The sequence below is a fragment of the Aptenodytes forsteri genome, unplaced genomic scaffold (assembly GCF_000699145.1).
Source record: "Aptenodytes forsteri isolate BGI_AS27 unplaced genomic scaffold, ASM69914v1 Scaffold182, whole genome shotgun sequence".
In the NCBI taxonomy this organism is placed as follows: Eukaryota; Metazoa; Chordata; class Aves; order Sphenisciformes; family Spheniscidae; genus Aptenodytes; species Aptenodytes forsteri.
The window spans coordinates 1894017-1920618 of NW_008795932.1; the positions used below are offsets into that span (position 1 = coordinate 1894017).

At 37.6% G+C, this 26602-nt stretch overlaps 1 protein-coding gene across 2 annotated transcripts in view; it reads left to right on the top strand.

The window, feature by feature from the left end:
• The window catches only part of TRAPPC9 (trafficking protein particle complex 9), a 562867-nt gene that overhangs the window by 181750 nt on the left and 354515 nt on the right, over positions 1 to 26602 (top strand). For both annotated transcript variants that reach the window (XM_009285082.2, XM_019473612.1), the window contains one exon: positions 19882 to 20024. In XM_009285082.2, the coding sequence (XP_009283357.1) occupies positions 19882 to 20024 (143 nt within the window). The remainder of the gene's footprint in view (positions 1 to 19881; positions 20025 to 26602) is intronic.

A 26602-nucleotide genomic window follows, 5' to 3' on the forward strand; every position in this document is an offset into this window, starting at 1 on the left:
ATTGGACGTGAGGAAAAATGTCTTTACTGAAAGAGTGGTTAAACATTGGAACAGGCTGCCCAGGGAAGTGGTTGAGTCACCATCCCTGGAAGTATTTAAAAGATGTGCAGATGTGGTGCTTAGGGACATGGTTTAGTGGTGGACTTGGCAGTGTTAGGATGGTCTTAGAGGTCTTTTCCAACCTAAATGATTCTATGATTCTACTGATTGTAGGATCTTAGTGGAAAATAGAGAGACTGTGAATTTTGGATACTGTGGTAAGAGATGACTCCAACTGTTGTCTTGTAAATTGGACCAGTGCTGCACTGGGACATAAGACAGACTAAATTTGCAGACATGTCTCTTTTGTGGAGCAGTTGATGAGAAAGCCAATGAAAGTCAATCCCTTACATTTTCCTGGGGAACATATAGGACCTGGTTCAAAATATGAAGCTGAAGTGCCCCCTTGTAATAGTGATTTTGGTATGCTTGGATACAGCAACAACAGTCAATGAAGTAGTGCATAGCTTCCTAAAGCTACATAAAGCAAATATTCATAAAAATGAGAAAAGTTGTTGAAAAGAAAAGAAACAGAACAGCTGAGAGTTAAATCTTGGTAGATAGCATGGAAACTCTTTGAGGGCACATCATCAGAAGCACAGAACAAAAGCATTTCCATAGGAAGAGCCTTTTACCTGTCAAGAATGACTTGAGAAGAGGGCAAAAGACATTGGCACATCTTGGTATGCACATTAAAAGCAAGATGACATCTTTCATAAGTGCCCTAAAAACATTTTTATTAGGATCCAAATGTATGTGGAAAATAATGTGGTACTAATAAACAAAACTAATATTACTGTGAACAAGAGCACATCTGTGAACTAAGGCGTTGTAATGGTTCAGTTGTCAACTGTAGTTTGTCACCTCCTGCTTTCAACCATCTTTGTGCTTGAGGATTGATTGATAGATGGCAAATACGATGCCAGTACTTTCTGAGAATTCCAGATCTGGGACTCTGCATACTGCTAAGCCTGATGTCTCTATTGGACACTTTGATAGAAATTGTAATACAGAATTAGTGGACACATGATTGTGTCCGATATACTGGGGACAAGGCTTTTTTATTTTTCTTTTGAAGTCAATGCTTCACAGTCCATATGCTCCACATACTGGAGTTCTTTGAAGATGTGAAGAAACACTTGAAGGAGGGAGATGGTGAAAGTTTTTCTGGATTCAGAGAAACATTGAACAAGATCAGAGAAGACAGGTTCAGTGGGGGTTACTAAATACATAGAATGCACCTTTGTTTCAAGGTATCTCATGCTATTTGTGACTGGGAGAGTGGGTTGGGAAGTATTTTGTGTGCTTGCTCTATTCTCTAGGCGTCCTGTTTTGGTTACTGTATGTGGCCACTCTACAAGTATAAACTCATAACAACTTTTCTCTGCAGACTGTATCATCGGTGAAATCTTATCTTAGTTATGATATAAGACTCTTTGCTTTTAGATTATATTAGTGAAGCTCAGTAAATTTAGGTGAGCAGGTGCCCACCTAGGGAAAGCATTAGACATGCTGCATAATGGTCACTGAAAGAAAGAAGAGTAAATGAGCATTAAAAACACAGTCTTAAATATTTTTGTAGAAGATGCATCCTAACAAGTACTAAGAGATAGACAGGAGCTGGATCCTCTGAAGCAAAAGGTCTGAAGTAAAAAGCATCTATTTTTTATATTCTTGGGGTAGTCATTAACTTTTTAAGATGTGGGTTTGTATTAGAACTGTTGGTGCAAGCCAGGTTTTATTTTTGTTTTATGTTTGTATGTTCACGCATTGATTCTTGCATCAAACATTTCAAAGAAGCACTTCAAAATATGAGAGTGTATGTAATGTGGTGTTATAATTTTGAGAGAATCAGTGAAAACATACAGCCACTTCTGGCACATTTGGTTGTTTAAATTTGTATTATTATCTCCATTATACAGAAAATGGCTAAACCACCTAATAATTCTCTCTCCAGTTACCAAGCTTAAGTTGTATGTTGTGTTGGCCTTTCTTTATCTTTTTAAACCAGCTTATGAAAAAGTAAAAGAATTTAATTTGTATGAAGCAGGAGAAAGGGAGAGCAAGGCCTGAAACGTCTGAGTAATGTGGGCAGGGGGTGAGTAGTGTATAATAACTTGCCATATACTTGCTCTGTAGAACAGCATTTTTTCTTGACGTCATTCATAAAGCTGTCATACCCACACCACGATAGAAAAATACTTCCCTCTACAAATTTTACAATATTTTGCAAGCTTGTTTGACAAGGCACATGACAGGTCTATCAAAACTGGGAGTCTCCTGTGACAAAATTCAAGACAAGTGGCAATCCTGTAAATGGAAAAGGTGGAATTTATGTATGTCAAAAGCAACCCCATTTTTATTTAAATTTCTAAGAGTCATCTTACCATTTTTATTTCTTTATCATTTTTCCTTCTCATTTTTCTATCTGTAGGATTTGAAATACTAAAATGAGAAACACACTAAAATGCTGTCTAGCTGTATGTACTATGTTTTTATATAATCTTACTTAAACACTTTCTCGTCTTATCCTTGGATCTCTTCCTTTATCTCATTTAATTGGAAAGAATTAAACTGGAGCAAAATTAAGAAATAAACTTTAAAAAAATCTTTTTCTTGTATTTTTCCCTCAAAATATTAGAGGCTTATGGTCAGTGAAACAGATGGCTAAAGCCTGACCTGCAGACTGCTGTATGCTGACAAAGGCTTGTGAGTTCTTCTGCTTGAACAGGTGCTCTAATGAAGCCAACTAAAAAAGAGCAGAGAAGCAAAAGGCAGTGATGGACATGGAGGCCATAAATCAAGCACAGATGCTACATTGCAATGCCTGAGGACATGAACGATTTATTTTTATTAATTGAGGATATATTTAGAATGGTGCGTGTTGTCCATGGTACTTTCTTAGTGTAAAGTGGTGAGGTGGGAGCACATGTCGATTATAATACTTAAAAAGGCATAGTCATTCACCCGTGTTATACAACCCAGCACAAATGTATTCAGGTAAGAGTAGCTGTAGGCTATGTTGCTCTACAAGGGTATGGCTGGGCAGCAGAGAAGGCTAGAAGGTCCCTGCTTGCTGTGTCCTGGCTGCTGCGTGCTGAGTTGTTCTGAACCTTCTGGAGAGGAAGAGATTTTTCCCTTTGGGGAAGCAGGTCAGAAGGCTTGAGAGGGAAAGAAGGTTTGCAAGTGAGGGGTGAGAAGGGGGAAAAAGGAATGGCTGAAAGGATGGGAGCTCTGCCGTCAGGAAGCCTAGACGTCAGCAGCCAGGGAGACTCATGGGAATAGCAAGAATCGGATCATCAGCTCTCTCTGGTGACAGAATGGACCGTATCTACATTAGTAAGTAATGTGGCCAAAAAATGCAGATTTTTAAAGTGAAACAGTTGCTGCTAAAGATGGGATGTCTGTGGTACCAATGCTTTTGAGGAGGGATGGGGGATTTTATTTTAGACTGTCTCTAATCTGGTATTATGGACTTGAATGCCTAGTAGTGGATGAAGTACACCTTCCAATTTAGTATCACAGAATCGTTTCTGTTGGAAGGGATCTCTGGAGATGGTCTAGTTCAACAAACCTGGTCAAAGCATGGTCAGCTAGAGCAGGTTACTCAGGGCCATGTCCAGTCAGATTTTTAGTATCTGCAAGGATGGACACCTCACAAGCTCTTTGGGCAACCTGTTCTAGCATTTGACTATGCCAACAATGCTAAAGCTCTTCCTTATGATTATAGGGAATCTTCTGTATTTCATTTGTGCCCATTGCCTCTAGTCCTTCCATTGGAACTCACTGAGAAAAGCCTGGCTCCATCTTCTTTGCTCCCTCCCATTGGGTATTTATACACATGGATAAGATCTCCCTGAGCCTTCTCTTCTCCAGCAGAACACTCCAAGCTCTCTCAGCCTCTCCTCGTATGACGGATGCTCAAATTCCTCAATCATCTTCATGACCCTGGGGTGGACTTGCTCCAGTATGCCCATATCTCTCCAGTACTGGGGAGCCCAGCACTGGACACAGCACTCCTGAGGGTCTCAGCAGTGCTGAGTATAGGGGAAAGATCACCTCCCTTGACCTGCTGGCGATATTTCCTAATGCAGCCCTTCATAATTCACTCTGAAATAAGTTTGCATGCTTCAAGACCACTCCACAATGTGAACAAAGACTGAGTAAATAAGAACAAGTAGGAGATTGACCACAAAAGGATCTTCCTGATCCAGACAAACCAAATCCTGAAAATGCACCCATAAAGAGCAACAGTGGATTGTGCAGAGTTCACACGAAGTCACGAAGGTGGACTGATAGAAAATGTGAAAGAGTATAGTAGGCAGGGGGAGCTTATTTTTTTAAATGGTACCTGTTCTCAGAAAATTATAACTTCTAAAAGGTGGAAAGAGAGCCTTTTAGGAGAGAGAAGTCTAGATAAGTCTATCTCAAAGTTTTGGCTGACTTGAGGTCCCATCATAATTTTGTGGTTAATTTTATCCTGTGGTATTTTAAACCTGGATATTTTCTTTTTAACATTTTGGGCCTACTGCAGTTACCTTGGCACAATTTTAATACCAAATATTTAAAATATTACATATAACTCTAATAATTTGCATTTTTCAGAACTCATTTGGATTTCTTGTCTGCTTTGGAAAAGTTAATTTCCTTTTTTAAATCCATGTAGCTTTTCTCTGATATGGGTTGAATGCAGATAGGTTGTCTTAGGCAAACAATTACAAATCAACCCTCAAGCAGAGTCCTCAGGAGTAATTTACACTTTTCCTATATTAAAGCTGCCAGGCTTATATATTTAAACTGAGTTCTTGTGTCTTTATTTCAATAGGAAAAAGTTACCCTCATGTTACCTGGTAAAAATAGATCATAAGTTGCCAAACAGATTGTTTACCATTTGTTGTGATAAAATTAAAATGTTAGAGATGGACAAGAACACTTGATTCTTTATAATCTTATTTTTTTAAAGCAGGGTGTGACACTTGTCATATAGATGCAAGAATATGTAGTCAACCATTTATGCTTCATTGTTGCTTGACTTTGAAAGCAAGTTTTGACTACTATTTATCTTCTATTAAAGACCGTATAATACAAATTTATTGGTAAACAGTTCTTGACTTTTAAATGTTACAGCTCCTAATTGTATTCAGTAAAAACCTATGTGTAATAGAACACGGATGTGTAATACTCAGTGTTCATAATTTCTTCTGGTACATAACTAAAAGGAATGAGTCTGTGAATCGAAGGGAACACATTTTTTAGCAAATAAGAAATTGAATCATCACCTGATTTTAATCATTTAGCTTAAAAAAAGTGGAGCGGGCATAGGAGGACTTCTGAATGGCTGAAATTATGTATTTTGATACTTTAAATAACCAAATTAATTTTCGTGTAGTTACTCCTGTCTTTTTAAAAAACACACCAAAACCCCCCAACAAACTAAAGAGAAAAAATTTGATTTGGTTTTGAATGAAGCAAAGCACCATCATTCAGGTTGAATCAATTTGAATAAAAAAATAAAATCAGCATTCTATCATAATTCTTTTAATTGCCCCTTTTTTTTTGTGTCTCTTTTTTGTCTCAAAACTTTGTATTCCATAAAGATCTTCCAAGAATAGGATACTGGATTTCTTTTGACAATTAACTATTGCGTAATCAAATGGGATCATACCAAAAATTGTTCCTGACTTTTAGCCAGTGTTGCTGCAGTAGCCGGGAAGTAGGCGGCCTCCTTGCATGCAAGTACACCAAGCAGGGTGTCCTGATTTGCTGTGGGAAGTGAGTATGTCGCACAGGATGGAGCGGGTCAGGGCTCTATTCAGTTCTACACATGGCACCCTCCTTGAGTCCTGGGACTTAGTTTGCTTTCACAGGACTGCTCAAAATAGGCTTTAGTCAGTGGTTAGTTAGAATATCCTTCTTTAGGCTATCAGATATGTTTTGTACATTTTCAGAAGTATGGGAAAGTGTCTAACCCTTTTCTTTAAAATTAATCCCTATGCATTTCATTGTGTCTCATGCAGTAGTTTTGTCATTTGAGTGACAAATGGGATGGATAGATGTTTTGATTTTTGTTATCGTGATTATATTAATTTGCATTTATATGGTTTTTACATTGTGCATACATTAGCTTGCCTTTTGGTGAAATGATTACTAAAGTGTCTACCAAAAAAGCCAGTAATTTACTAAGATTTGCAAAAATGAGTTTATAAGGCATTCTTCTTGTTCATTTTACAGAAATCACTACATTTACAGTTATGACATATTTTTAAGGCTGTTAAAATTTAAAAGAATACTTTTCTTCATTTCAAGACAAAATAGCAGCATTATGATGATATTTAGCAGTAACCCATAAAACATGTATTCTAAGTATCATAATTCTGTAAGAACAGGTAGCTAGAGGATGTCGGTGCATTGTCTAACCAGGAACACGACAGGATTATTGAGTTGGAACTTTTAATAGATATACACGAATAGAGTTCTATGGAGAAGAAACTTTGAGATTGTTGCATGTTCTCCGATGAGGTCTCATTTTTCTTTTCTCTAGGTAAAAACAAGTTGTCAAAGTTGGGTATTTGTTTGTTTGTTTTTTTTCCTGAATCAGTCAGTCATTCTTAAACGAGGTGAAGACAAAATCCACCCACGCATCAGTTGTAAGGGAAAGAATTATTGTTCAATGTATGTTTATATGAAATAGTTTTTCCATATAAGCTGCTAAGAATTAGCACTCTTCTCAGTTATCCGATTTTGGTTGTTTTTTCCCATAGTGCTCTTATTTCTGTAGAACTTAACGGATGGTCAAGTGGAATTCACAGAAGCAGGATGGTTTTGTCTTAGGATTTAATTGAGTATGAGTAACAGTTGGAAAATTCATGATTATTTGTCTGTTTTAAACCTCTGAAGTTATGAGTCACTGTTTGGGAGTTTCCTGCTGCATATTTATGAAGTTCTCTGAATGAGCTGACTCAGTGTGTTTTTTAAATAAGCATTTGTAATCCTTTTAAATGTGTGCTAACCACTTAGATTGGAAATCAAGTTAGCATCCCTAATAAAATCAAAATAGTGATTTAAAGATCAGGCACCAGTACCTTATATCTATCTATATATCTATAATGTTTCATAGAATGATAGAATATCTCAAGTTGGAAGGGACCCATAAGGATCATCGAGTCCAACTCCCTGCTCCTTGCAGGACTACCTGAAACTAAACCATATGACTAAAAGTGTCGTCCAGACGCTCCTTGAATATGTATGTATTTGTATTTGTATATAAAATGTGTATATACACATTGTGCAAAAATCTTTTAAATTTAATAATTTGTTTAGGTCAGTTCACCACTGGGGATCCCTAGAGAGTAAAGTGGTCACATGAGAAAGAGTTTTTTGCTGACATTTTATTTATGTGTAAACAGTTGTTGGAAGATGGGGGAATATGTTTAATATCCTTGAGTGTCTCAGAGAAAAAAGGGAGGAATCAGAGACTGACTATTTCCTATTCACACAGAAAGAAGATTTTCTGTTAGAAAGTGGAGAGTTCTCCTGATTTATTAGCATATGCTGGTTTTAGATGGTTTTACAACTTAGATTCTGGAATTAGATTTGTCACGTTTCCTTCAGGAAAAGATCTCTGAATCCATTGATGAATTCTCTTGTTAATGGTGAGTTATGACCTAATAGTAATGACCCCCAGTTGACTTTTGAGAATGTATTTTGTTGGAGGGGGAAAAACCAAAAGTAACAACACATTAAGCCTTTTTTAAAATGTTACTTTTATAGGCTGGGGGGTTTTTTTTTTTGTATAATTTTTTTTTTTATGTGAAGAATACAGATGTGTAAGTAGTGGCAGCTTGAAAACAGTGATGGTCCAAGTGTTGTCCGAATTACAAGATCGTGCTCAGAAATCAATAATAACCGCATATTGCAGACTAGTCTGATGTACGCTATATTTCTGATAAAACATTTTGTGATGCCTTTTGTCTGCTTTAAGACCTTTGCCTTTGTAAAATTTGTCTATTTTTGTTGTTACATCGCAGAATTTTAAGTGTATTCTCAGCCTTCAGGAATCCTTAGTGCAGGTGGGACTTGGAGCGGACAACAGTGCTGGAGCCTCTTGGCACGGACCGTGTTTACCTGGCTGAATGATGGCAAAATGGGATCAGTGAAGAGAGGAAATGAATTTTAGTGTCATCTGTACTTCTGTTTCATATCTGCAATTATCTTCTTGTGTTTACTGAAGAGCTAAGTCCAAATTCCCTATGTTGAGGAAAAACATTTGAGGAAATCACATAGTGAGTTTATTAAAACATACAGTTCTCTTAATAATGTGAGTGAATGCTTGGTTGCTTGGCATATTAGCTTTCAGATAGCATGCCCAGTGAAAGAAAGCAGATACATTAGAATGGAAAGCGTCGCTGTTCTGCAACTCTAGGACCTGATTTCTAGCAAAACTATAGAACAAATTTAATTTCCGAAGCGTTAATCCCCGAAAACTAATTTCACTATTTTTTTATTGTGTTAGTTTTTATCATCAAATTAAGGAGTAGGAATTTGCAATATTCGTTCCATATAAAACTCATTAAATCAGTGATAAATTTAGCTCAATAACTTTACTGATTTTGAAAATGATTGTGCTACTAGAGCCTCTATTTCCAACCCAAGTAGCAGCTGAAAAATCTGAAGTACTCAGTCTCCCATATTTATATGTTAATGGCTATGCTGAATAAACAGATCTATTGATTAAGTTGTTCAAACATTCCTGTTTTAAAATCTCTTTCTTCACTTGCTCCTGCTTTTGAACAACCACTTAATTGGGCTTATCCCTCCTAATCATAGGAATTCCTGAAAAAAATGAGGATTGTTTAACACAAGAATACCAAAGAGCTCTCACGTAAAAATCTGATCACTCAGTTTCAAGGATCTTTTATTTGTTATAGTCGATTTTTTTGTGATTTGCTGGATGCATTATTTCTTTTTAAGGTACTTCAGCTAATGCAGAGGAGGATTTGTTTTGTCTTTTGAGGGTGTGAGTATCATTTTTGTTTAGAGTACAATACAGCAATATTATGAATAAAAAGTATACGAATAGTGCATGGAGCTGGGTTCTTCAGGAGACCATTTTGAACAGTGAATGGATTTGAGATCTTCAGGAAACCATTTGTACTTTTTGTGTGCCCTTTGTATGGGATGGATTTGTGTGTTGTAAAATAGAAACTCTAGATTTTGCTTACTTGGGTAATGGTGATGGTCTTGGACCTGTGTGAGATCATATACCCATAGGGGAATGCATGTGACTATTCCTTCTTTGTCTGGAAAGTGACTGCTGACGGTCAGCAGTGCTTGTATCTAAGTTGACGGAGGTAAAACCTTTGAGGCAGTTAAGAGCATGCATCAGCCACTTGGGTGTTCGGCTGCAATAGTACTGCCCTGGAGGCCTGGGTGCAATTTGCCTTTAATTAAAGAAAGCAGAATTCTGTGATTAATATTACAAGAAGAATTATGTATTATATTTCCTGAATATTTCCAGAGGGGAATTGAACTCTAGGAGGGAATACTGTCCAGAGGAATAATGCGGTATACTCCTATCTTTCTCCTATCTTTTGGAAGTAACAACTTGTGTTCTAGATAAAAAATGCACACAGAATAACTTGTGAATGTGTGGCTGAAATAGCCAATTAGCAAGTGCAGAGTTTAATGCGAGATGAATGCTCTTCTGTAAAAGATTGCTGTATATTGTATTTTATCTGTTTGTTAGAATGACCTTTGATTCACACCATTAATGCGGAATGACTATAGCATGCCTGCCTTTCAACTTAATATAGACTCATAGAATTGTTTAGGTTGGAAAAGACCTTTAAGATCATCCAGTCCAACTGTTAACCTAACACTGCCAAGTCCACCACTAAACCATGTCCCTAAGCACCACATCTACATGTCTTTTAAATACCTCCAGGGATGGTGACTCAACCGCTTCCCTGGGCAGCCTGTTCCAATGCTTGACAACCCTTTCGGTGAAGACAACCCTTTCTGCTCACATCTCCATTCTCATTATAAACACGGCTATTTTTAGCTAGCACAGATTCAGAATATGCCTTGTAAGCTTAAGGGGGATTTATTGAGCTCCTGTGTGTATTCACTAGCGGTTCCTTGTTGGAGCTTACTGATTTAGGATTGGGGAAGGGTAAAATGTACTATTTAATTCCTGGCATACGCCTGCGGAGCTATATTTAGCTTCAGCTACTTGTCATTGCCATTGTGCTATTTTTACAAAGGGATGCAGCAGTTTCATTGTTCAGGGGCTTAACTAGACATAAATGTAGATGGATGAGCTAGATAAACATTGGTGTGCTGCAGAAATTGCTACTGAAAGTCAGTGTGTATGCAGTAGGTGTACTTGAGTAAAACTGCGCCAGAGCATGAACACAACAGGCACCTTGTTCAGTAGACTGGTTGTGTAAATTCACCTGATTAACATATGTGCTAAAAGCTATATTTAATTTTGCTTCAGACTGATTAAGTAGTTTAACAGGAATAACAGTGTGGGCTTTGTTTGTATTTGTACATAAAAATTACTGCAGTGGCACAATTTGTTTCATAGCTTAATCAGTTATTAAGAATTTTATCATAGCTTTTGTAGTTGCCATGTATATTTTTAATGGAATACAGAGGAAAAAAATTAGTATGGAGAAAGCTTGCTGCAGTTCGGTCTTAGAGGATGATTACATATGCACTACAAGATGATTACATATGCATATCCTTTTTATAATGCATGTATCAGGGCTCTTGCTGTCAATTACTATACTATTTGGTGCTTTAAGGAACAATATCTACTGGGAGAGTCTCCTTTTCCTATTTGGGGAAAATTAGGAATTCTACCTTGATCAATTAAGTATTCCAGTAGATTTAGATTTGCTTCATGATTTGCATTCAGAGAAATGTATAGGTACTTTCTGTCCTTTCTTGGCTGTTTAATTCCTCCTTAAAAATACAGAATTTATTTTTTAGCTAAAAAAAGAAAAAAGAGAGTTGTTGTGTCATTTATAAAAATACAGAAAACCTAAAGTATATTTACTGTATCAGAAAATCAGACAGGTTTGCCGTAAGTGAAAATATTAATATTCTCCAGTGAGAGAGAGAGCGCAATGAATAGATCTTTCTGCAAAGTTGCATGACATCACTGCACACTCATTCCATCAATTAGTTTCATGTAAAAATTCAATTTATGATATAATTTACTTTTTATGAACCATGATATGGTGTTTTCTACAGGTAGAAAATTTCATATAATATTGTTCATGTATTCCACTTCTGATCTTAATTTTTTATTGTGGAACTTTCTTGGGCAGCCTAGGATTTGTGCCAGATACTAAAGACATCAGGGAGGACTAAATTATTTTCAGTTTTGGAATAATACTCAGCTCAAAATAAACCTTGTGAGGTAAAGGCTTGGTGCTCTCTTTATCACAAACGGCATACTCCACTTCTCCTCCCAAATGTCCTTTCAATACCAGGATTTCAAATAAAGGAAGGTCTGAGTGTTGGATGGAATGATATCATGATACTGAAGATATCAGCATCCAAATCCCTGTGGTCTGAGTTTTGCAGTAAGAGACCAGTCCAAAGAGTCAATGCGAAGAAACGTGTATCTCAGAAACCATAAAGTGTGTCGTGAGAGCATTCAGATTTCAGTAATGCTGTTCTTTGCTTAGCTCTCACCAACAGGGAGTAATAGAAACATGATGCTAATGACATTTGATTGGAGGGTTTTTTCTATTAGAGTGGAGATTTTTGTCCTCCCAAGGAGAACTACAGAATCTCTAACTAGTCAGCAGTTTGTCTGCTTTTCCTCTTTAGTGGTGTGGGATTGTATGTTTTTTTCTTTTATCCTCCTGAGAACAAGTGGGCAGGAGGATATTCAGCTTATGTACATAAGGGCACCTGTTGCTTCTCCCAACGCTGCTGTTAAGCCTTATTTTTTTATACAGACTTTATCCTTTAAGCCTGATTTTTATACAGACTTTATCCTTTGTCAGGTTAACCTGTGAAATCATGGACTGTAGACCCGATGGGAGAAGGAAGCGAAAATCACAAGTATTTGTCTTTTGTTAGACTATTGTAAATTAAAGCTCAAGAAAGTGCTAATTTAAATTAGTTTTGATAGCCAAATGAATACATAGGCAGAGTTGTGTGCATTTCTAAATGCCAGGACTGAATTTTTTCATGAGAACAACTCTAAGCATAGGCACAGTCTCTGCATTCACAAATTGGTCCAAGGACTGGAAGCTTGAAGTATTTGAGTCCCATCTTCCTTGGTTTCAGCTGCGTAGGCATCTCCATTTCCCTCCCAATGCCCACATTCTGGTCTTTCCCTGAAAAAAGATTCAACTGTGTTCAATGTACTGCATTTCTGTATGAACTGTGTTGCTGGAGCAGCATATCCCACGTGCTTGGATTCGAAAGCTTGCAGTCTCCAAGACTGGACCTTTTTGGGTTTGGTCCAGTAATGCCTAGGCCACGAAATTTTGATAGTAAAGATGGGAAATTGAGGTATGGAGCCACATATAGAAAGAAGGATAAAAAATTTAGTCTGACTAGGGCAAAAAAAATCTACTCCACTCTGTGATAAGTGTGTACTGTGCGGATGGGGATAAACCATGCAGCTTCTCAGCGTGAATGAAGGTGAGTGAATAGGACTGGCCTGAGGCAGCAAGGAGCAAAAGAGGGCTCGAATGTACCATTTGGAACCATGGTCTGCAGCCTGAAGCATCACAGAGGCCCTGCGGGGCTGCGTGAGTACGGCAGCCCTGAGGAGAGCTCAGCCTCACGGCCCAGAAGCAGCGAGGAAGCTATGGAAGGGCCTCTGCCAGGAGATGCCACCAGCACTGCATTGCTGCACTCACGGAGCCAAGGCTGTGGAACGCCGTCTGCGTCAGCAACGCTGGCACTCTGAGCATGCATTCGGCTGGCCATCTCTTTGCTGTTACTAGCGTATTTATTGCCAGGGTTACCTGCTGCTGTTGAAAAGCGTGTGGTTAATTTGAGAAACCGTTTTCTCTTTGTTACTGCCAGATAATTTAATTAGTTACACTTAGGCAGCTGAAATTCCTGTTCCCTGATTTATTACACAATCCTCAAAGCTCTTAAAAGAATTTAAGCATGGCACCCAATAGAAGAAATTGGGAAGTTAATTTTGTAGAGAGAGGATCTCTGGTGCCTTTTGCGAGATGGAACTGATGAACTAGTACATTTTTATTTCTCTTTATTACTGATGAATATCACTGCCCGTCAGAGTTGAATATGGGAGTGGAATGGTCAGAGAAGGAGAGGAAAGAAGGAGGGAGGCAGAAAGAGAATTTAACAAAAATGGGGTTTATAGTCTGTTTAAGGAAAAAAAAACCCCAAACCTGAAAAAAAAAGGCATCCCATGAAAAAAGAGACTAAAAGTCAGAAAGAATGGCTAAGCACGCATGAATGCGTGGAGCATGTCCTGCTAATGCTAATTTGTGTGAGAAGCAGGAGATCAGGAGCATGATGGGATTTGGGAAGAAAACATGTTTTGCAGCTTCTCAGCGTGAATGAAGGTGAGTGAATAGGACTGGCCTGAGGCAGCAAGGAGCAAAAGAGGGCTCGAATGTACCATTTGGAACCATGGTCTGCAGCCTGAAGCATCACAGAGGCCCTGCGGGGCTGCGTGAGTACGGCAGCCCTGAGGAGAGCTCAGCCTCACGGCCCAGAAGCAGCGAGGAAGCTATGGAAGGGCCTCTGCCAGGAGATGCCACCAGCACTGCATTGCTGCACTCACGGAGCCAAGGCTGTGGAACGCCGTCTGCGTCAGCAACGCTGGCACTCTGAGCATGCATTCGGCTGGCCATCTCTTTGCTGTTACTAGCGTATTTATTGCCAGGGTTACCTGCTGCTGTTGAAAAGCGTGTGGTTAATTTGAGAAACCGTTTTCTCTTTGTTACTGCCAGATAATTTAATTAGTTACACTTAGGCAGCTGAAATTCCTGTTCCCTGATTTATTACACAATCCTCAAAGCTCTTAAAAGAATTTAAGCATGGCACCCAATAGAAGAAATTGGGAAGTTAATTTTGTAGAGAGAGGATCTCTGGTGCCTTTTGCGAGATGGAACTGATGAACTAGTACATTTTTATTTCTCTTTATTACTGATGAATATCACTGCCCGTCAGAGTTGAATATGGGAGTGGAATGGTCAGAGAAGGAGAGGAAAGAAGGAGGGAGGCAGAAAGAGAATTTAACAAAAATGGGGTTTATAGTCTGTTTAAGGAAAAAAAAACCCCAAACCTGAAAACAAAAGGCATCCCATGAGAAAAGAGACTAAAAGTCAGAAAGAATGGCTAAGCACGCATGAATGTGTGGAGCATGTCCTGCTAATGCTAATTTGTGTGAGAAGCAGGAGATCAGGAGCATGATGGGATTTGGGAAGAAAACATGTTTACTGTTGGGCAAGTAATCTGATTTTTTTTTTTTTTTTTTTGAAAAAGGAAGGTATATTTGAAGATTACACACCTAGAATAACTTCTTTTTCAAATTTCAAGCCCTAATCCCTTGAGAAATTATACTCATCAGTAAGAACTGTTTTCTATAAGCAGTTCAGAAACTAAAATGGAAAGATTATATTCTGAATTTATATATTTTTAGTCTGGTCTTCTATATCTTAATGGGGAGCCTGCAATGGTACGTTCTGGTATTTCTTCACAGTTATTGCAGTCAGTATCTGCAGAGTCTCAGGAGCAAACTGCCTGTAGCTAAGTACTGGCATTTCATCTTGTGTTAAATGTTGAGATCTACTTAGTGTCATTTTTACTGTACTAAGGGAATTTAGGAAGGACCTGAAAATGCAGTATATGTGAGCCTTTGTTACAAAGTATGAATTGTTAATTTAATTATGGAAAACACTGATAATAAATATTTCAGAAATTAATGTTCCAGTTTGGAAAAAAACTGAGGACAAATCTTGCTTGGCTATCTGAAACACAAAATGCAGCATGTGTGGTGATGCGATATTGTAAGAAGAAATATTATAAAACAGAATCGTCTGGTTCTTCCAGCAGCAAGATACTCACAGGGATAAAATCAGAGTTATTGCTATTGCTAGTAAAATTGCTTCGGAATAAAGAAACAAAGAATAAACAAACAAATCCACTAAGCAAAAGAGATGATGTAAGAATTAAACCCAGGAGCTTCTGACCTGAACTGTTTCCAACTGTGTGGATTTTACAAAACCAAAAATTCAGATGCACAAAAGTATTTTTCAGCAGCGGGGAGGAAAGTATATGAACATTTTATTGATTGTGTACTCATTAACAATATATCACTATAAATTTGAGTTTCCTGACTACTAATTCATCTACTGAGTATATCGTTGTCATTGTTGGTAGTTTCTTTGTTGATTATATCTAATGTTGTTGTTCAGTAATTACTCCTGTTTTTTAAAAGAAAATGACTCTTTTAATGTTTTTGATATCTTGAAGGATTTTTTCTTAAAACAGTCTAATTATGAGAGTTGCTAATATTAAATTAAGCTAAAATTTTGTGTTCTTCTGTGGAACGTTTATTGTCCTTTACATACAGCATATAATGATTACGTCTCTGCAGGTGGATTCTTATATCCTTGAGTTATAGTTACCGTAACATATTCTTGGTCTAAGCCAATTTTTTGAGCTAAAATAGTGGTCTTTGCTACATAGAACTTTGAACACTTTTTTGGGGTAAAGCTTCTTGACTCTGGTAGTCAGTCAACCTCCTTACTTGAGAACAAGCATACAGAAAGGATTGAGCACCATATTTAACTTCCCAGCACAAGAAATCCCCTTCATCACTGCTCTTTCCCCCTTATTTATATGTTTCTTGTGTCATTAGCTGTTTTTGGGGAGCTGTTCTCAATCAGTAATGTTCTAGCTTCTGTATAAGTAGCAATATTCTGTAGAATTATGTGGAAATTCTCTTCAGATTTTACTCTCTACTTCTGGGTAGGAAGTACTATAGTAGTAGTTCAGTAGAAATAATTGATCTGAGTTGTAGATTATAATTGTTTGAATTGGCAATTAAAAATCAGTATATGAAAGGTATTACTGTCCAGACAGAGTCACCACTGAGGGATTGGCAGAAGAGTACTAACTGTTGTCATTTAGTTAGGAAACTTTAATGCCACATGTTTTGCTTTTCATTAGTGGCATAGTGTTACTCAAAATAGCAGTTCTTTTCTAATTTTGCTTTTAATTCTGTTATGAAAGTGAATATGGGAAGGACTTCCATGAGCCGAAAGGTATTACTGTTCAGACAGAGTCACCACTGAGGGATTGGCAGAAGAGTACTAACTGTTGTCATTTAGTTAGGAAACTTTAATGCCACATGTTTTGCTTTTCATTAGTGGCATAGTGTTACTCAAAATAGCAGTTCTTTTCTAATTTTGCTTTTAATTCTGTTATGAAAGTGAATATGGGAAGGACTTCCATGAGCAGACTGGAGAGCATGAGTTTTTTAAAAAAAACCTGGTACCTGCTCTATGCAGAAAATATGTTTGAGGACAAAATGCGTGAGAGAAACCAAAATGGTAATTTTCTGATAGTTTATCTGCAAAATATTTCTTGTCAGTATAGTAGATGGTATTAATGTCTGGTGCCGTTGGTTAAGAGTCTTGTCGTCTGGAACTTACACTCGGAAACACTTTCATTTTCTTTTCTTCATCAATAGAAAGAAGGACCAATGAAGTAATAAAAAAACTTATCAAGCCAAAGCCATTGTATAGGTTAAACAATTTATCCATATTTTTACTATTGAGTTTCCAGAATGCAACTCCACTTAAAAACAAGAATCTCCCCCCCCAGTCCATAGATATTTTGAATTCCAGATCTGTTCAGTTAACAATAGGCTTCTTTTCCTGGCTGCCCTGCCCCTGTACTCCATCCTTCCTTCCTTTTCTTTTTTATGGATCATCTGCAGGCAAAATTATGTTCGTAGCGACACCCTGCCATTTCTTTTTGGTCTGCAGTGATGCAGTTTGGAGAAATCTAATAAATTCTTTTAGTATTTGTAAAGATGAATAGCATCTGCTATAAATCTGTTATTTGTGTAGGTTTGACAAGGCCACTGGAGTAAGTATACAACATTATTTAAATCAGGGGCTGTGGCATTTGGACCATTCTCTGCAGGTGCTGTGGGAGAGAGTGGTAAATTGTTTTAAATTGGAGCTTATGAAAGTGTAGGATTTTTTTGCTATCCTAGAGATAGAAAATCAATCTTTCATATTGTATGTGGAGTCCTTTCCAAGGTACATGTGCGTAGAGGGGCTTAAAGGAGATTGAATTTGGTTTTTTTTTACATCCTGTTCATATTATATGAATCCTAAGCAATAAAACTTTCTCTGATCACCTGAAGGCTTCTGAAAAAATTATTTCCTTCGGTCATGCTCCCCCACTGCACATACATCTACACTCCTGATGTAAAGTCTGCCTGATGTTTTATCTTTGTGCGCGTGTGTACGTTCCTAGGAAGCCTGCAAATTATCATGGCCAGAGAAAGAATATAGGTTTGGGTGTTCTGTGGTTCTCAGAGAGATTCAAAATCTCTTACGTCCCCAGTATTAAATGTCCCCAGTTAGATCTTACATTTTGGGTGAGAAGAGATGTCCTCCTGTTGTCTAGATTAATAGAAGACCATTAGGTTTTCTTTTCCCTGTTCTCTAGTGTGGGGTGTGGGGGACACGCAGGGTCATCAGCAAGTTTTCTTTGACAAATTCCTCACTACAACAAGGACCAAGGTTATGATGATGCCCTTAAACTCTCCTGCTCATCAAGGCGCGTAATGGTTGTATCTTTTAGCCTTTTTCTGGAGGTTTTTCATTTGGAATTGGATGTTTGGAAGGGTTTTGCGTCTGGAATGATAATGCTCCATGACCTTTCAAACTAACATTTATTACATGTTTACCTGTAATTATATGGGACTGGGCTTAGTAAGGCGGCCTTGTGCCATGGTCATACGTAGAATGAAGCATGGGTCCACACCACAGTAGCTTTCCCAAGCAGGATACTGAGAGTTAGAGCAATAATACAGAACATACATAGCTAGAGTTTTCACAGATTACCTAATTGAAATTTAAGTCCGTTCTCACTTTACGATGTAAGTAGTGTCAGATCCCTGTACTTGTGGAGTTTAGCTCTGATTTTTATTAAATAGTCCAGCTGGTTAATTAGAATGAAGTATGTTTTGAATGGGTTTGCACTTTTTTATTTTTGTGTTTAATATTGATTAGCTTTCCTGACATAACATAAACTTGAGTTCATAAACTACAAATTAGGAACTGACATAAACAAAGTAGACGGGTATGTCCAGAGTGTCCAGTGAAGGTTTTTATTTGTATTATAAGGTGACTCTATTTTAATGACCCTAAATTAGGAATTGGAGTTAGCCCACTTTACTTAAAAGCAAGCTGGAAATAGGCAAAACATTTAAGCATGCACATGCAGCAAAACATTAAACTCTTGATTTTGGGATTCTTCAAATCACTGGATTGTGGTTATTTTAAGAAATTTATTGTATCCATGTTTCCGTTCCTTCAGCCAGACTTAGAAACAGAATGGTATCACACATACATTTTTTTGTAAGTTAGAAAATCCTTAGATTGTTCCTTAGAGCTTATGAAAAAAATTAACAGGTTTCATAAAACGTTTTGTAGATCTTCAGTTGAAAGGGAGAGTACTTTTAACTGTCTGAGGATTGATGACATCTGATAAATATAATTGGTTTCCTGGATAAGTTGTTGACTTGAGGTTTGGGGGTTTTTTGGCTTTGTTTTGTTTTGTCTGTCTCTACCTCTGTCCTTGCTCTGAGACTTGGCAATAGCAGGTGACTAGGGGCCAGAATAGGAGCTGAGAAGGAATCCAGTGACGATTCCCAGATTCTCACCTTGCTTCCAGCAAATTGTATTTCAGGAATACAGTGAAAGAAGAGGTGGTGTATAGTCTTTTTGGATGAGTCAAAGGTTTGTTCTGAGCTTGAACACTGATGATGACATGGGGACTGCTATGCTGGGAAGCTTCCTACATGCTGTTCATTAAGGAAAAAGACACAGAGCCCAAAATTTCATCACAGAAGTAAAGGCTCAGTACTACTGAAAGTAATGAGTGCATAAGACTAATGTTAAAGAATCATCCTTATTTTTAATATTTGCTAACCAATCATGTTCTATAAAATGAACATCAAAGAAAGACAAGGTTCATGCACTAGATCCAGTCAACAGTGTTCTTTTAATCTGTTAGTTAATGGAGATGAGCGTGTGTTTACAGAGACTTGCTAAGAGACCGGATGCTTTTTGTTTTGTATAATCTTTATCTGTTCACACTCAAAAACTTTAAAAGTTTTCCATTTGATTCTGAAGGTAATGAAGTGGTGAATATTTTTCAGGGGTATGAAAGAGCATATAATTTAATAAACCCTAAACTCTTCTAAGCAAAAATAAGCCCTTCATTTTTTCTATGTTAAATGTGGTATGGAGAGGAATTATATAAAGGGAGTCCGGCTGACTTTGTTCTGTACTCGTTGGTCTTTGAAAGATTAGGAAAAAAAAACAACTGTTTCCATAAGATGCAGTTATTTGTTAGCTTGGTCTTTGAAAGATTAGGAAAAAAAAGCATCTGTTTCCATAAGATGCAGTTATTTGTTAGATTGCCTTTTTTCTTGAGATAATCGAATGAATGAGTTAGGAAGGCAAATTCTTGAGGGCATAGAAACTTTGTTGGTAAATCACTTCTATGGTCTAATTTCACTGAACTTGTGAAATGCACAGTAATGAAACATGGCTAATAAGTAATTTACTTTTATTTCTCTAGACACTGGAAGCCATTTTGAATTTTAAGTACTCTGGTGGACCAGGACATGTTGAAGGATATTACAGGAACCTTTCACTAGGCCTTCATGTAGAAGTAGAGCCATCTGTTTTCTTTACACGTGTCAGCACCCTTCCAGCAACAAGGTAAGCCTTGTTTTGACTCTTGTCTATTTGACTCATTGTCTCTATTATATTGGCTATAACTTAAAGACCATGCTGGAAACTTTCAATATCATCATCAACATGTAGGTAAAGAATTATATGGACAAATTTTCAAAATTCCTCATTTAGGAGTTTAGCTTCTTTTAACTGCAGGCTATGATTAAAGCAACCCATGTGCATTGGATAATTTCTGAGGTTCAAACATTTTTTCATGATGGTTTATTTTACCAGGGACAGGAATCTCTTGTTTATTGTAAAATTTGATGACTTCTTCCTATATTTCTTCGCTGTTGTGGTATGTTGTGCATTACATTGTTTCGTGTTTGTCTAACAGAATCTTACCCAAAATGCTTGTGTAAATGGTTGTCTTTGGATGTGAGGAATAAATTGTAATCATTCTCTCCTTTGGTGCTTACTTTCTCTTGTAAGCCACAGAGTAGTTTCGCATATTGTAGTGAGTTTTAAAAATCATGGCAACACGTAATGGTGATCAAATGCCGTAATTACTAAAATCTGATTGCCTAAAATTCATCAGCAACTAAGTAGAATAAGTTTTCATAATTATTTGATAAATATTGTTTATCAAATAATTTTTGATAACATTGTCTTTATTTGCTGCTAAATACACAGTTCCTATTCTGTATGTTTTTATCCAATTTATATTGCTTTACGTACTGCTTAAGCAAAGCAGCTTTTACAAAAATGAATTCTGTAAGTTAATGATTTTACCGATCCTTAATCAACAATGTTTTGTTAATGTAAGTTCACCTATGCTAGTAGTTAAATACTCTACAATCTTTAAATATTTGGGATGTATTCAAACTTCCGCAATTCCAGAGGTGGCCTTTGAGTAGCTGTCATTCAAAAGATGAATAAATGAGCTTGGGTTTGTTGGGAAGAAAGAAGATTGAGAATGGACTTTGTTTCAGTGCATAAGTACTTCTGAGGTATAAATATCAAGGAGGAGGAAATACTCTTTTAGATGAAGGATGAAGTTAGTGCAAGAAAAAATTGTTACAAATTGGACAGGAATATGCTTTTATTAAAAATTCCTTTGTAATAATCAGCTACCAACTACCAAAGTAGTGGGATTATTGAAAAGAAAGCCAGTGTGCATAGTGGGAGCAAGCATTTTGCTTGGTTTAAAGTCTGAAATTATTTCAGTGCAATTATGTAATACTACTACTAATAATAGTTGAGAGTTAATTGATCCAAGAGATTCCTACTGGTCCTAGGACCTTTTTCATGACAGACTTCAGAAATAAAACCCAAAGATAGGCAAGAAGGGAGTATAAGTCTAGGAGATATTTGGAACATACTTCATTTTCAAAGGAAAGAAATGAGTCACCAGTATCATACCATTGCAAAAATGTCAAAGGATGGATGGACAGGAACACAGCTTGCAAAACATGAAGTGTTTCTTTTGTTCCTGTGAAAAAAAGAAGTAAAGCCTCAAGAAAAGTTACCATATCTAGTTTGGGGCTTGAACGTGGAGAAACGTGAAGAAAAGTGGACAAGTTGGAGAAAGTCTAGAGTGAGAAGAGTGATAAAATATGACTTTTTAAAAGAATTTAAAGAAATTCTTGGTCTTGCTGAAGCCGAAGAGAGGACTGATAGAGGACTTAAGTTTTCAATTACATAAATGGCACTGCCAAGAGGATAGGTATCTGTTTTTTACAGCAGGTAATACAGTAAATAATGACCTTCGCATATAGCAAGGGAATTTTAGGTTAGGCAAAGATAACGAAACACTGGAATAGTTTTTGTAAAAAAAGTTTAAAAATGAGACAAACAAGATTGTCGCAAACTGATTTTTTTTTAATGATAAGATTGTGTCCAGCTCTTATAACAGAGACCTAAAACTATATGGCTTTATTGGTAAGCAGGTTTGTCAAGCATTTTGCTGCTTGAAAGTGTAGCATAATAGGCATCATTTTATCCTTTTAGGAACTGCTCTAGTAAAGTAAATCTAATCATAGACTCATAGAACAGTTTGGGTTGGAAGGGACCTCTAAAGATCATCTAGTCCAACCCCCCTGCCGTGGGCAGGGACATCTTCAACTACATCAGGTTGCTCAGAGCCCCGTCCAACCTGACCTTGAATGTTTCCAGGGATGGGGCATCCACCACCTCTCTGGGCAACCTGTGCCAGTGTTTCACCACCCTCAGCGTAAACAATTTCTTCCTTATATCTAGTCTCAATCTACCCTCTTTTAGTTTAAAGCCATTCCCCCTTGTCCTGTCGCAACAGGCCCTGCTAAAAAGTTTGTCCACATCTTTCTTATAAGCCCCCTTTAAGTACTAAAAGGCCGCAATAAGGTCTTCCCGAAGCCTTCTCTTCTGCAGGCTGAACAACCCCAACTCTCTCAGCCTTTTTTCATAGGAGAGGTGTTCCATCCCTCTGATCATTTTTCTGGCCCTCCTCTTGGACCCGCTCCAACAGCAACAGGTCCGTGTCTTTCCTGTGCTGAGGGCTCCAGAGCTGGATGCAGTACTCCAGGTGGGGTCTCAGCAGAGGCAGAGTAGAGGGGCAGAATCACCTCCCTAATGCTACCTGCGAAGTCAGAACACAGTATCTAGAACAGCTGTTTGCAAAATCCCAGGAACCTTATTAATGATGTTCAGAGTTTCATCCCTGCAATGGCACATTCTTAGGCCTTTGTAAGGTTTTCAAGGTTTAATAAGCAATCTCTATCAGCCTGGAAGTACCGCAGCATCTACTTTAAATAGTTTTCAAGAAGATTCATTATAGAGGTTAAAATACTCAGTTTGCATTTATTATTTGCATGCATAGTCCTCTTCATTCAGTGTCAAAAATGTCCTTTGTACTCTGTCTATGTATACTTCTAAATGGACGGCACGACTGCTCTTTGGTTCACTGCAATTACTTTCCTACAGTCACAGAGCAGCTTGAGTGTGAAGCTGCGAACCTTCCATAAAAGCTTCAAATACAACATGATGCTTTTATTTGAAACTCTCTTGTTGGTAAGCTGGCTTTTTGTGCTAGATTTTCCTGGCTGTGTTTTGTGTAAGACAAGGTTATCCTACTCCTGCCTTGTCAATCTATTCTTAGGAATTTACTATGTGAGGAAAGTATTTAATCCTGAAGTCTTTAAAAATAGATTGAGGCGCTAATTCAAAGGTAGCGTTTCTGAGTTGTTCAGCTGTGTAGTTTCACAAGTCTTATAGCAGCAGGTGCTATATATAGTGTCTCCAATTCAGCCCAGTGCTTCAGCTCATATTGTATGCATTTGCTTCATTCTTTCCCTGTTCATCATACTGATCAGCATTTAAGTCAGTGTAAACTTTATTTTAAATGATTTGCTGATTGGAGATGTAGTTAAAAATATGACTGCTTTTAATTAGGGTGCCAAAAAGCTTTAGTGAGTTGGGGGAAAATACTGTAATAGTTAAATTTCTTTCAGAAATGTTTTATTGCAAGACCTGTCAAAAGACTATTCAAATCTTTTTTTTCTTACATTAGGTATGTATTGTCTGCTAAGTCATGAATGCATTTTGTTTTTAAGTGCTTCTTATCTCTTGCTGCTTGTTCTATACTATTAGCTTTAGTGATCAGTAGCAGCATTCCTTTACTCCTGTGCTTCCTTGTGTTGATTCTCCATCAGAAGAAGTCATGTGTCATTCGATATTATATTTTAGAGTGAAAAATAGCAGAAATATGTCATCTTCCAATCTGCTACGGATAAATATTTGCCACTAAATGAAACAAAGTTTGTTTTTTGACTGTTGATCATCTCTGCCAATATCTGAGATTCGATGACAGCAAATTATAAGTCAAATTTTGTACTTTTACTTGCTCTGTTAAAGTCTTGAATCTGATTTCCTTTTGATTTACAGCTAGAGATTTCATTGCTTAAATTCTATCTGAGGCACTGAGCTATTTTTTTTTAGTCATTATGAGAAACTATTTTATAATTTACTTTCTCAGCTGTCATTTCAGAATGAAAGTTATCATTGCTTTCATTTTCTGGATTCATTTTTTTCCCTTTCTTTTATGTTTTTGCTGTTTTTATTTTACATTTTACCTCAACAAAAGTAAGAAACAATAGCTTACTAGCTGCTGGGCTTAAAAAGTCAAAGCAAAATAAAAAACTGGACATTTACTGAAAAAAAAACCAGGAAAAATGTTAATGAAATCACTCCCCTCCCCCCAGTTGTAAGATAAAGATTATGGTTTATGTCAAAGTCTTCCAAATGTAATTGGTATTTCTTTTATTTAGTTGCTTGAGCAGATATGCATGGGAAATATCACTGAAACAGCTGGGGATTCTGGTTTGGTTTTTGGTTTTTCTAAATATCTAGCCAAAATGATGTCTTCCATTCATGGACAGGTTTCTGCTTTATAGTGAGAAGTTTCATTAACTGCATCTTCAGTATATCTTAAGATGTGTTTAATCCTGCCAAGAGGTCCTTTTAACCTTTATCTGTGCTCGTCTGTAGAGGCATCCGTGGCTAGCTTGATGCAGCCCTTAACATGCTGCAGTGCCTAATCTGTTGCCTAATTCTGATTCAGATAGCAGCTCTGCTGTCGGAAGAGATGATGTTCTGTCAGTAAACGGACGTAATCTGCTCTGAGGTTTTTCACTGGGTATATCAACCTATGCTCACTCAGCTACCTGCATCCGAAAAGACTGGCAGAACAGCCTCGTGCTGGGAAATTGTTTGCCTCTGATCATGTTACCTGTAATCCTTGATTCTGCTTGTTTGTGCTTGCCTGGAGATGATTATGCATCACAGGACAATCAAGAATGTAGGTGTTTAAAGCAGCCCAGATATAGGGTATAAGAGATAATGAGTTAATGTTGAAAGTTTTCCCAGTCTGACCTACAGCTCACTGACCTGCAGATCACTGAAGTCTTAAAGGGCTTCAGGGATCTACCTGCTTGACTCTTTATTTACCATAAAATGCAGATAAATCTCTAGAGTTAAATTGTATTCATTGTCATCTGTAATCGAGCATACCATGTTAATTGATTCCTTATCATGTCTTAGCCCCAAAACTACTGGTGCGATTCCAGGCCTCAAAACAGTTCAGTTACCAGCAGATTATAGACTGCCAGCAGAGATCCGATGATCCGATCCTAGACTGCCGGCAGAGATCTGATGCTAATGGTTCAGTGTAAGGGAAACATTCTTTTGACAGTTTCATGTGATATACCTCTTCATTTTGACATACTGTTAACTCTAAGAAAGTCTGCCGTTGAAGCTTGTGCTAGCTAGATTGTCTTGAACTATCTCCTTTATATGTGTTGATTCTCTCAAAGGCATTATCTGCCAGTTTTGGCGGGCACTGAATGTCCTTCCTTATTGCCTTTATCAAACAGCAGAGAGCATGAAAAAAATGCCAGAAAAAATACTGCTTCACTCCACGTTTGGTAAAAATTCAAGTAAGGCGTGCTCTGCATGCTGTAAGGTGCCTGTTGGTCTCCTTGTGTCCCTTGCCATTATGCCATCAGTATAAAAGTGTCTTAAATAAGAGCCGTCTATTTTTTTGAGGCAGCGGAGTTTTCTTCCTATCTTAAAACCACCGTACAGCTGCAGATCTCTTTTGGCAAGTGCAGAGGCTTAGACTCTGTTCTTGTAATTGAGTTGGAGAAAAAAAAAAAACCTGCAGCAGGTCTGACACTGTTAAATTCAAAGTGTCAGTTCATCTAACTGTAGGTTCAAGTTAATTTTCCTTTGTACCATTAATGTATATCGTTTAGTGAAATATTTTAGTTTTGTAAAGAAGGCATCAGTTCATAATAAAGCCCGCAGCGTGCTCCCTAGTCTAAGACCTTTCATTGTTTTGTATTTAATGGCAGGATCCAGTTTTTCCAACTTGGTTTCACCAAAGTGTTTGGAGACTGAAAAAAAAAAATCTTGACTATGTTGAGGGTTCACAGGAGATCCTCAGATTGGTGGGTAGAACTTTGGGTCTTAGTGAAATCAGACATAATTTTCAGAATTTCCATTCAAGTTTCCAGGGTTGCCCACATTTTCACTACAATAAATTGCAATACAGCCTCTTCAGCAGTGTCAGGTTTGGGTTGGAAATCCTGATCGTTCTATATTTACAAATCATACAAGGGAAAGAGTAAACAGCGTGTTTCTTTGGCCATGTTCTAACAAACATTTTTGTTAGGCAATAGAAAAGTTCTGTAGCATTTTCAGAAATACTTCTTGGTTTTTTGTAGCTGAGTTTTTAAATTAAATGTTCACATTTAGAATCATAGAATCATAGAACAGTTTGGGTTGGAAGGGACCTCTAAAGGTCATCTAGTCCAACCCCCCTGCCATGGTCAGGGACATCTTCAACTACATCAGGTTGCTCAGAGCCCCATCAAACCTGACCTTGAAGGTTTCCAGGGATGGGGCATCCACCACCTCTCTGGGCAACCTGGGCCAGTGTTTCACGACCCTCAGCATGAAAGATTTCTTTCTTATACCTAGTCTAAATCTACCCCCCTTCAGTTTAAAGCCATTCCCCCTTGTCCTGTCGCAACAGGCCCTGCTAAAAAGTCTGCCCCCATCTTTTTTATAAGCCCCCTTTAAATACT